General features: G+C 43.2%; 1 protein-coding gene across 4 annotated transcripts; it reads right to left on the reverse strand.

Moving 5' to 3' along the window:
• Window positions 1-2,397: 2,397 nt before the first annotated feature.
• On the reverse strand, window positions 2,398-11,564 carry LOC120871816 (zinc finger protein 154-like). 4 transcript variants are annotated; one of them, XR_005723121.1, is made up of 5 exons: window positions 11,298-11,564; window positions 9,829-9,955; window positions 6,931-8,703; window positions 5,915-6,141; window positions 2,398-3,803 (listed from the first exon to the last, which is right to left on the reverse strand). XR_005723121.1 is itself a non-coding variant. In XM_040251794.1 (3 exons), the coding sequence occupies exons 1-3, from the start codon at window positions 11,328-11,330 to the stop codon at window positions 7,370-7,372; spliced, it is 1,494 nt and encodes a 497-aa protein (XP_040107728.1). In that variant the 5' UTR covers window positions 11,331-11,564; the 3' UTR covers window positions 3,889-7,369. The 4 variants fall into 4 exon arrangements, 1 of the variants encoding a protein (XP_040107728.1); XR_005723122.1 differs by having other exon boundaries at window positions 2,398-3,868; XR_005723120.1 differs by lacking the exon at window positions 2,398-3,803 and having other exon boundaries at window positions 3,889-6,141.
• Between the last annotated feature and the right edge of the window lie 217 nt (window positions 11,565-11,781).

The following is an 11,781-nucleotide window of genomic DNA, read 5'->3' on the forward strand; positions in this document are numbered from 1 at the left end:
GGAATTTAAAACAATTAATATGTTTAGCGCTTTTCTGGATAAAGTAGACGAATAACTGAGATGGAAATTCTACCACAGAACCAAGAAGAAATGATAAAGAAAAAAAAATTCTGTAACAAAGTAAATGCTTTCAATAAGCTTATTTGTAGACTGGACATAGTGAAGAAAAGGTTCTGACTTGAGGGTATCTCAATAGAAACCACCAAAACTGGGGCTGGGACAAAACAGAATAGTCAACTGTAGGACAACTACAAAAGCTGTAAATTATGCATAATAGGAATAGGAAAAGATAAAGCAACAGAGAAAACTGAGTTAGTAATTAATAACTTCCTAAAACAGAATACAACATACTAAAATGGGTTCACTGGTGTATTCCAGTAAATGTTCAAGGAAGAAATTATACAAATTCTCTACAATCTCTTTCAGAGGACAGAAACAGAAGGAATAATTCCTAACTCATTCTCAGAGACTAGCATTACCATAATACCCTAAAAAAAGATACCAGTAGAAAATTTCAGAGCAATATCACTCATGAGCATTGATGTAAAAATTCTTCACAATGAGTACCATTCAGTTCAGTTGCTCAGTCGTGTGCGACTCTCTGCGACCCCATGAATCGCAGCACGCCAGGCCTCCCTGTCCATCACCAACTCCCAGAGTTCACTCAGACTCACGTCCATCAAGGCAGTGATGCCATCCAGCCATCTCATCCTCTGTCGCCCCCTTCTCCTCCTGCCCCCAATCCCTCCCAGCATCAAAGTCTTTTCCAAAGAGTCAACTCTTTGCATGAGGTGGCCAAAGTACTGGAGTTTCAGCTTCAGCATCAGTCCTTCCAAAGAAATCTCAGGGCTGATCTCCTTCAGAATGGACTGGTTGGATCTCCTTGCAGTCCAAGGGACTCTCAAGAGTCTTCTCCAACACCACAGTTCAAAAGCATCAATTCTTTGGCGCTCTGCCTTCTTCACAGTCCAACTCTCACATCCATACATGACCACAGGAAAAACCATAGCCTTGACTAGACGGACCTTAGTCGGCAAAGTAATGTCTCTGCTTTTGAATATGCTATCTAGGTTGGTCATAACTTTTCTTCCAAGGAGTAAGCGTCTTTTAATTTCATGGCTGCAGTCACCATCTGCAGTTGATTTTGGAGCCCCCCAAAATAAAGTCTGACACCGTTTCCACTGTTTCCCCATATATTTCCCATGAAGTGATGGGACCAGATGCCACGAGCTTCGTTTTCTGAATGTTGAGCTTTAAGCCAACTTTTTTGCTCTCCTCTTTCATCAAGACGCTTTTTAGTTCCTCTTCACTTTCTGCCATAAGGGTGGTGTCATCTGCATATCTGAGGTTATTGATATTTCACCTGGCAATCTTGATTCCAACTTGTGTTTCTTCCAGTCCAGCGTTTCTCATGATGTACTCTGCATAGAAGTTAAATAAACAGGGTGATAATATACAGCCTTGACCTACTCCTTTTCCTATTTGGAACCAGTCTGTTGTTCCATGTCCAGTTCGAACTGTTGCTTCCTGACCTGCATACAGATTTCTCAAGAGGCAGGTCAAGTGGTCTGGTATTCCCATCTCTTTCAGAATTTTCCATAGTTTATTGTGATCCACACAGTTAAAGGCTTTGGCATAGTCAATAAAGCAGAAATAGATGTTTTTCTGGAACTCTCTTGCTTTTTCCATGATCCAGCAGATGTTGGCAATTTGATCTCTGGTTCCTCTGCCTTTTCGAAAACCAGCTTGAACATCAGGAAGTTCACGGTTCACATATTGTTGAAGCCTGGCTTGGAGAACTTTGAGCATTACTTTACTAGCGTGTGAGATGAGTGCAATTGTGCAGTACTTTGAGCATTCTTTGGCATTGCCTTTCTTTGGGACTGGAATGAAAACTGACCTTTTCCAGTCCTGTGGCCACTGCTGAGTTTTCCAAATTTGCTGGCATATTGAGTGCAGCACTTTCACAGCATTATCTTTCAGGATTTGAAATAGCTCAACTGGAATGCCATCACCTCCACTAGCTTTGTTCGTAGTGATGCTTTCTAAGGCCCACTTGACTTCACATTCCAGGATGTCTGGCTCAGGATGAGTGATCACACCATCATGATTATCCAGGTCATGAAGATCTTTTTTGTGCAGTTCTTCTGTGTATTCTTGCCACCATTACACATCTGTTAAAATCCAAACTCTATAGACCCTGAAACACCAAATGCTGGTGAGGATGTGGAACAACAGGAACTCTTTCATTCACTGCTGGTAAGAATAGTATGGCCACCTTGGAAGACACATTGGCAGTTTCTTAGAAAACAAACATAACTCTTACCAGTAATATGGCTCCTCAGTATCTACCCAAAGGAGTCTAAAACTTATGTTCACACAAAAACCTGTACACAATTGTTTCTGGTAGCTTTATTCATAATTGCCAAGGAACTCGGAACTCTCAGTTTGAAACCTGGACACAACCAAGATGTCTCCTTCAATAGTGTTTGGATAAATGGTGGTATATCCAGACAATGGAACATCATTCAAGTTTTAAAAAGAAATGCACTATCAAGCCATGATGGAGGAACCTTTTTCATTTGTTTTACGGAGGAAACTTAAAATGCACATTAGTAAGTGAAAACAGCCATCTGAAAAAGCCATATACTGCATGATTCCAACTATACGGCATTCTGGGAAAGGCTAAACTATGGAGATGTAAAATAAGATCACTGGTTCCCAAGCAATGTGGGGAAGGATGAATACACAGAATAGCGGAACTTTAGGGCAGTGAAACTACTCTATGTGTCCTATAGTGATGCACTGGTTGTTTAGAAACTAAGCTGTGTCCAATCCTTTGAAACCCCACACCCTGCCAAGCGCCTCTGTCCATGGGATTTCCCAGGCAAGAATACTGACTAGAGTGGGCTGCCATTTCCTCCTTTAGGAGATCTTCCCAACCCATGGAGTGAATCCATGTCTCCTGTATCGGCAGGCAGATTCTCTACTACTCAGCCACCAATTATAAATTTATTCAAACTCAAATTATAAATGTGTTCAAATATATTCAAACTCAGAATATACATCACCCACAGTAAACCCTCAGATGAACTATATAAACACCGGGTGACAAAAATGAATCCGTGTAGGCTCGTCACTTATAACAGAAGGACCACTCTGGTGGGGGATGTTGATAATGGAGGCGATGCATGTGCAGCGGCAAGACACTTTCTTCTTAATTTTGTTATGAACCTAAAATTGCTCTAAAAAATAAAAACTTTAAATAAAACAGTTAAAACTGTGATTGAAAAAAACACAAAACATTGGACCAAGTGGTTACTAAGCCTGGGTTTAATTCCAAGTCTGCTACTAACTAGCTCTCCAAGTCACTCACTTCCCCTTTCTGGGCCCTAATTTACTTATCTGCTGAAGAAAGAAAGTGGGAATCATGATATCTAAGGGTTTTTCCTGTTCTAATCTTCTATGTTAATGCTATTTTTATCTATTTTAAAGTTACAAATGACCTCAAAATCTATGTAGGATTTTCTGTATCAGTGTTCAGTTCAGTTCAGTTGCTCAGTCATGTCCGACTCTTTGCAACCCCATGAATCGCAGCACGCCAGGCCCCCTGTCCATCACCAACTCCTGGAGTTCACCCAAACCCATGTCCATCGAGTCAGTGATGCCATCCAGCCATCTCATCCTCGGTCGTCCCCTTCTCCTCCTGCCCCCAATCCCTCCCAGCATCAGAGTCTTTTCCAATGAGTCAACTTTTCGCATGAGGTGGCCAAAGTACTGGAGTTTCAGCTTCAGCATCATTCCTTCCAAAGAACACCAGATAAAATAAAATGGAATAATATGGCCACATAAACACGAAATATGATAGCTATTAAAATAAAAACAAGATTAGGAAGTGACAAGTTTGCTTATATTTAAAATATCCATTTTGACATTTACATTCATAGAGTTTCAAAGCTCAGTTTCCTCCTGGCCTTTTACATTTATCCTCACCACACAAAATTAACAGCACACACTCTACCCTTTGTAAAGGCTGTTTTCAAATATATCCAAAAATAGAAGACTACTAGGAAGTAGTGTCTGTCATTATTTATCCCACACTACACAGCTTGCAGGACCTTAGTCCCCCAACCAGGGATCAAACCCAAGCCCTATGCAGTGGAAGTGTGGAGTCCTAACCATGGATTGCCAGGGAATTCTCTATTTATCCTTTTATGGTTGTTCTTATTTTATCTATCCCCATGCAGTTAGTGGTTTATTTATAGTCACAGACAACATGTCATTTCACACATAACCTCTTCAGGAGGTGTTTCTAAAATGTAAAAATCCTTATATAATTCCAATAATTTTGTTGCATAAAATTAAAATATTTAAAATTATAAGTGCTTAATTGTATAATTACCATACTGCAATCATTACTTAATGTAGACTGATTGCAGTCTGGATACAAAATTTATCTTAGGCAATAAGTAGGTGTGTCTTGCAAGTTTTTTAACCTCTATGTACCACTCACCTTTAAAAAAAAAATGCTGAGAACTTTGGCCATAAACTGTTGTATTCAGGGTAAACTAATTAGTTCAGTTACTCTTAGTGGGCAGTGGGAAGGGTAAGTTCTCCTAGAGTAGAAGTATCTACTGGAATTTCCTTGGAGGCTTTCTTTTGGCCAGGCCATGCAGCTTGTGGGACTCTTAATTCCCCAACCAGGATTGAACACGTACCCCCAGCAGTAGAAGTGCCGAGTCTTAGCCACTGGATGGCCAGGGAAATCCCCCCACTTACCATTTTATTTTAATCATATTATTCACTTGCCATTTGTTTGTTAGAATTGGCCACGATCCAGATTTGGCTAATTGAGTCTTTTGAACTGTTTAACATGTTGACCCTTCTGTATCTCCTATACACCAACTATGCTCAACATCATGAAATATAAGGGAAATGAAACTAAAACCAAAGTGCTCTAACTCTATATACATTTACTCAAAGAGTCAAATTTTTAAAAGCAAATCATATTCACTTTAGCAAGGATATGAGAGAACTGGAACTCACACTGCAGGTAGGAATACAAAAGGGAGCAATCATTTTAAAAGACAGTGTGGTGTTTCTGGAAAAGTTATATATTCACCTATACTCTGATTCAGGTATTGCATTTTGAGGTATCAGCATGACAGAAAGGAAACGATTCAATATGAAGAACTGTATCCAATTTCTATACGGCTTTTATTTGCAACAGCCAAAACTAGAAATAATTAAAATATCCATAAACGGATGAATAAATAAATTGTGATATAGTGACAGAACATAATTCTCAATAATATAAAAAGAACCACTCATATAAGCACCACTGATGAACTGCAAAATAAACATGTCATATAAGGGTACCAAAGGGGGGGGGGGGGAAAGACTAAACACTTTATGATTTCAATCATATAAAATTCTAGAAAATTCAAACTAATCTGTTATAATGAAAAGCAAATTAATGGCTGCTTGGAGGACAAAGAGATTCAAGTATGGGGTGACAGAAACTATCGTGATTGTTTGATGGTTTCATGGATTTACATAAATGTAAAAAATCATCAAATTGTATAGTTTAAATAGGAACATGATTTCCTCATTTAGAACATGAGGTTTGGCAACCATACTGACTCAATGGACAGGTTCAGTACTTGCCTCAGCAAAAACAGGTAAGCAATTTCTGAAGTGGAAACTTCATTCAACATGGATACTGGATGGGTCACAAATCTCACAGAGCTGACTAACAGGCTCTCTCCTCTCTATCCTTGTTCTGTCTGCACAACAATGGCCTTAGATGAACAGCCCAGAAAGGCCAGAGGAATCCACAAAACCTTTATTTTCCTTGACAAAGGCCCTAAGTTATACAGATAAAAAGTTTCAGAAGTTCTGAGAATTTCCATACCTGCTTATCCTCCAAAGCCATAGTGATTAAACATTTTAAGTGACCTTTTGAAAGGGGCACATTCTAATCAGTATGCTGTAGTCTCCGCCACTATTAATCCAGTGTTTCTATAATCTTAAAATCATTGATGTTACTCTACAGAATTCAGGACATCAAGGCACAGGGCTCCACTGCAGGACCTGGGGAACAGATTTCCCTCAACAGTGCTGAGCAAGATGCAATATCACCTGTGAACAAGAGAACAAGTTTATGTTGCTCTCAGAAGCACTGAAAGTAGTCACAGCAATCAGAAACGGCCCCCTCCTCAGTTTGAACTCTGAACTTGAAAAATATCATGGCATACAATTTATAAATTAGGACCACGAAGGTGGTCCTTGAAGGTGGTCAAAAGGAAGCCTTTGAGCAGCAATGCAACCTAGGCCACAATTGGAGAGGCATATTCTGCCATCATGCTATCTCCACTGAGGCACACAATTTGGGATTCTCACCAGAGCATTTCGTCTCTTCAGGCTAGCAAGCCCAATTAACAACAAACCACCCCATACAGTGAAGGAACTCCTAAGATAAATGGTGGCTTAAACAGTAAGAGCTTTACTATTCTACAAACAAGAACAAGGGGAAACTGTTCCCTGGGTTGATGTCTTGGAGGCTAGAAAATCCCATCACTAGTCTCATGAGACCAATAATATCAATAATACCAATAAAGTGTAGTCCATCTTTTCAAATTACCAGCAGAGTCCTTTAGGCCAAAACTGGGTAAGGTCCATGCTTTAACTCATGAAGGAGGGAAAAAAACTGGGAAAGACTTAAGTGCTCAAGCTGCTCATCAATCATCCCATAAATAGGTCAGCACTGGGCTTTCCTTCCCTGAACACACTAGGCTGGGTGAATGTGGCACACAATAGAAATCTGCCTGGTGGTTAAGGGTGATATGATTTCTGCTACAGAACTAGCAGTGACATCAATCTGGCAAGGGTTCTGGAGAGGTTAAAAAGTGCAACACAGTTCCCACATACCTGAAGTTAAGTGGATGTTTGAATGAATGAGGTTCAAAACAGGCAAATGGCATCTTCATAAGGGATTTCCTCCAGTGTTGCTGCACTCAACAAAGAAATCATATATACCTGCACATTGAAGGTAGCGCTCCCATTTGAAACTGTGGTATTCAGTGAAATACATTCTTCAGCTGAAGGCTTTCCCACAGTCGCTGAACTTATAAAGCCTTTCTCCACTGAATTCTCTGGATTATACTGAAGCTAGACTTCAGCTACACGATTTTCCATGACTGCCATACTTATAAGGCGTTCATCCAATGTGACATGATGCTGTTTTAGGAGCCTAATCTCCCATATACAAATACACACAAAGCATGTCTCCAGTGTAAACATTCTAGTGGTCACTGAAGCTGGATCTATGGGTAAACGATTTCCCAAGCTCACTGCACTCATCAGGCCTTTAACAAATGTGAACTCTTTGGTGTTTAATAAGGCTAGAGCTATGGCTAAAAGACTTCCCACATTCACTACACTCATAAGGTCTTTCTCCAGTATGAATTCTCCTGTGTTTAATGAGGCTGGAGTTTTGAGTAAAAGATTTCCCACATTCGCTACACTCATAAGGCCTTGATCCCGTGTGAACTCTCTGGTGTTTTAAGAGACTGGAGCTGTAAGTAAAGAACTTCCCACACTCACTGCACTCATAAGGCCTTTCTCCAGTGTGAACTCTCCGATGCTGCAGAAGCGCAGAGCTTTGGCTAAAAGATTTCCCACATTCACTGCACTTGTAAGGCCTTTCTCCACTATGAACTCTACGATGTTCAATGAGGCTGGAGTTTTGGGTAAAGGATTTTCCACACTCATTGCACTCATAGGGTCTTGATCCAGAGTGAACTCTCTGGTGTTTTATGAGACTGGAGTGGTATGTAAAGAATTTTCCACACTCACTGCACTCATAAGGCCTTTCTCCAGTGTGAACACTCCGGTGCTGAAGGAGTGCAGAGCTTTCGCTAAAGGATTTCCCACATTCACTGCACTCATACGGCCTTTCTCCAGTATGAATTCGCCGATGTTTAATAAGGTTGGATTTGTTGCTAAATAATTTTCCACATTCATCACACTCGTGAGGTCTTGCTCCAGTGTGAACTCTCCGATGCTGAATGAGGCTAGAGCTCTGTCTAAAGGATTTGCCACATTCCCCACACTCATAAGGCTTTTCTCCTGTGTGAACTCTCCAATGGTCACTGAGGCTGTAGCTTTTGCTAAAAGATTTCCCACATTCATTACATGTGTAGCATTTTTCTCTAGTGAGGACTCGCTGATGCTGAGAAACTATATGTCTGCAACTGAAGTCTTCAGTGCATTCTCCAGGACTGTAATGAGTTTTCCTCCTGTGAAAGGCTGCTCCATACTCAGTTCTCCTGTTTGACTTATCCCTGGTCTGTGTGGATTCCCCACAGGAAAGTGACTTCCCCAACACAAAAAGTCTGCAGTTGTTCATAAATGAGGCTTTGCCCATCTTGCTTCTGAGGCATTTCTCTCCAATGTGCTGCCTGCGGTGCTGATGTTTTACACTGAGATACAAGCGTTTCTCCCATGCCCCAATATCATACAGTTTCTGCCTCTGGTGCTCAGTCAAGTGCAAAATGTCTCCCAAGTCCAGGTCACATAGCTCACAAAAATGGGCCTTCTGGGAGAACATGCCTGCCTTGGGAATCCTGACCTGTGACATCCCATGTACAGAAATGTTCTGTTCAGAAGGTGCCTCTTCATCCTCTGCTCCACGCCAACAACCTGAAAGCAAGTAATGCTGGTGAAGTGCATGCTGACTTCAGTGGGAGAGGGTAGCTGCCACGCAAGTTCAGTGTAATAAACCCAAGAACCGGTCTATGCGATTGTTTGCAGAATCAAAGAGTTGGTTCTGGCTGAGGATGGGGCTGCTCAGAACTACTGGGCTGTCAAGCTCAGAGAATGGGAGAGACCTCATGAGGTGAATGGCACAACCATGTGGTGGACACACAAAGCAGAGACACAGGGTCTGCAATTCATTCCTCAACAACCAACTTTCAAAAGGAAACTGTCTGCTGGTGACACATGAACACTGTATAAAAAGGCTGTGTCACACACACACTCAAAATAATAAAAATAAAATAATTTTAAAAAATCTGTGTCAAGACCCAAGAAAATACAACTGTATCAGGGCACCTGGTGTTGCAGAACTATTTAAGAATGTGTGCACACCTCATGAAACAATACACAGAGGCCAATGTGGAGAGCACTGCAGATGCAGTGGTGAGAAAAACAGGTGAGAGAGGAGTCCAGAAATGTGAGGTTAACCACAGGTTAGAAGTAAGAGTATAAGTGACAAAAGAAATGATGAATCAGCAAAGTGTCAAGAAAGGGGAAGAAGGAAAGACACAAATGAAGTGTGTTACTGGAATCAAAATTTTAGTCCCACTCAATGGGTTTCTGTTGCAGTTTGAATACAGCACTGTCATCATGTCCTTTATGTGCTACGATGCAGGGCCAGGCTTCATCTGAGCCATCTTGCTTGATTCACATACATCCTGTGAAATTCTGTGGGCTCTCCAACCTGATTCCACTCTCTCAGCAATCAAATACATGGCACTCTGATGACACAAGAACCAAAGAAATTCAAAATCTATGATAAACCATAATGGAAAAGAATAATGAAAAGAATTTAAAAAAATAATAAGAGTGCCAGTCGACAGGAAGGCTAGTGTTGAGTACGCTAAAGGAGAGCACAGTGCACAAATCTCAGCCCAACCCACCTCAGCACCAATTCAGGGAACTGGGGAAGGGAGCAGTGTCCAGGGTCCTGACGTGAGGATAGACTGCTCCTGGGGGAAAAAAAGGCAGAGGCAGCTCAAGGAACAGAGATGAGTTTGACAGTCATACCCAAGGAGATTATAAGTGCGAAGTTCTGCAGCATCACATCGTGGTACAGGCATCTCTGAGCATCATCAAGGAGACTCCATTCCTCCCAGGAGAAGTACACAGCCACATCCTCAAAGGTCACACTGCCCTGGCAAGATGCGGACAGATGAAATCATAAATAGCCCCCTTCTCAACGACAACTATCCACTGCCCCCAACCCTCCCCCCCCAACACACATACATCCACCCCATGCCCATCTTCTTCCCAGACTCTCCAACTCAGAGAAGAAACCAGCCCCTGGCACTACTAATGCCACTGTGTTCAAATGGTCCCACTGAACACTGGAACCAGTCACCTACAGAAAGAGGTGGGGAGGTGGGTATCAAAGTTGTGGACCTGGCATAGAGGGAGCCACACACTCATGCCAGGACATTCCACTTATGTGGCCAAGGTCACATAAGTCTCAATTCCAGGACCCTGGTGTCATCAAGGATATTCCCTTTTCAGGTATGCATAATCTGTGAGACTGGATCAAACAGCGACATGCCTACAATCACCACCTCCTCTCTGTCCCACACTCCAGACTTGTGTGTTTAGCTGCTCAATTAATGCCACCACCTAATGCTCTCAGAAACATCTCAGAAGTTTCTAAGATCTCTGGAGAATATTACTATTTCCAACTTCCTCATCTCAGTTAATAGAGCTCCCATTACCACACCTGCTGAAAACAAAACAACGAGAGGAGTATACCTGAATCCTGTTTTACTCCCTCATGGCTCACATCAGAAAATACAACGTGGGACTTCCCTGGTGGTCCAGTGGCTAACACTCCAAGCTCCCAAAGCAGTGGACCCGGGGTTTGATCCCTGGTCAGGGAACTAGATCCCAGACGTCACAACTAAGAGTTTGCATGCTGCAACTAAAGATTCCTCATGCCACAACTAAAATTCTGCAGGCACAATAAGATTGAAGACCTTTCACACCTGTTTATGATGGCTGTCAGAAACAAAAATCCCTTCATATAACCCTGGCCGTGGGGTTTCTCCAGGGCTTCCAGATCCCAAACTGGGGACAAGGCAGCAAGAGATCGCAAAAAACCACAATCCAGAAAACATGTCTGGTGGTCAGGGCCAGTGAAGAAATGGGACACCCTCGCAACAGCACTTCGCGCGCTGGCTCCAAAAAGTGCCTCTGTAGCCGTAGGAAACGTGGAAAACGCCAACTCTTGAGGGATGAGCCTATGGCGGGGTTCGATGGGCTCAGGCCTCCCAGGCTCAGTGCCTGCCCCTGAAGGCTGGGACGCTGGTACCCATTCAGTCTCGGTGCCGCAGTGCTCGGTTTGCCCTTTAACAGGTGTCCCTCTGCCTGTCACCGTCCCCCACGCGCCACCACGCTGTCAGAAACAGGGTCCCACCCACGACCGCCTCACCGTCCTAAACCCTGGGTTTTTAACGTCTGGTGGGGTCAGGGCTCGGAGGACCAGCGTTTACCTGAAGCGGGTTCTTTCGGGCGGCCGCTGCCATCGGACTCTGTGGGCGGAGCGGGGCCAGGAGAGGAGAGAGCAGACGGGGGCGGCGGCCCGGATCCGAGGCCTGGGATGGGGCACCCCGGGCGGCGGCGTCGAGCCTGAGACCCGCCTCTGTGCAGCGGGGACAGAACCTCTTTCTCGGACTTCCTCAATTCCGTCACCTCAGGACTGGCCCAGAATTCCCGCACCTTTCACACCGGTTAAACAAAACCGCGAACAGCTAACATGGCCTCCGAGAGGAGAAAGCAGGAAGTTCCGCCCTCACGTTGCTCGGCCTCCTCTTTCTAAGCTCTCATTGGGTAAGAGTGTTGCCGCTCGACTCTGAACATTCTGGGTAATGTAGTCCCCATGGATCCGCAGAGAGCTGGGTCTGGACTTCCTGTGAGGTTGGCCGGGAGGGGAGTATGGAAAGTGGTACATCCAGGTGAGCTTCACCCCCTGTTTAA

This window comes from Oryx dammah, unplaced genomic scaffold (assembly GCF_014754425.2).
Source record: "Oryx dammah isolate SB20612 unplaced genomic scaffold, SCBI_Odam_1.1 HiC_scaffold_13, whole genome shotgun sequence".
In the NCBI taxonomy this organism is placed as follows: Eukaryota; Metazoa; Chordata; class Mammalia; order Artiodactyla; family Bovidae; genus Oryx; species Oryx dammah.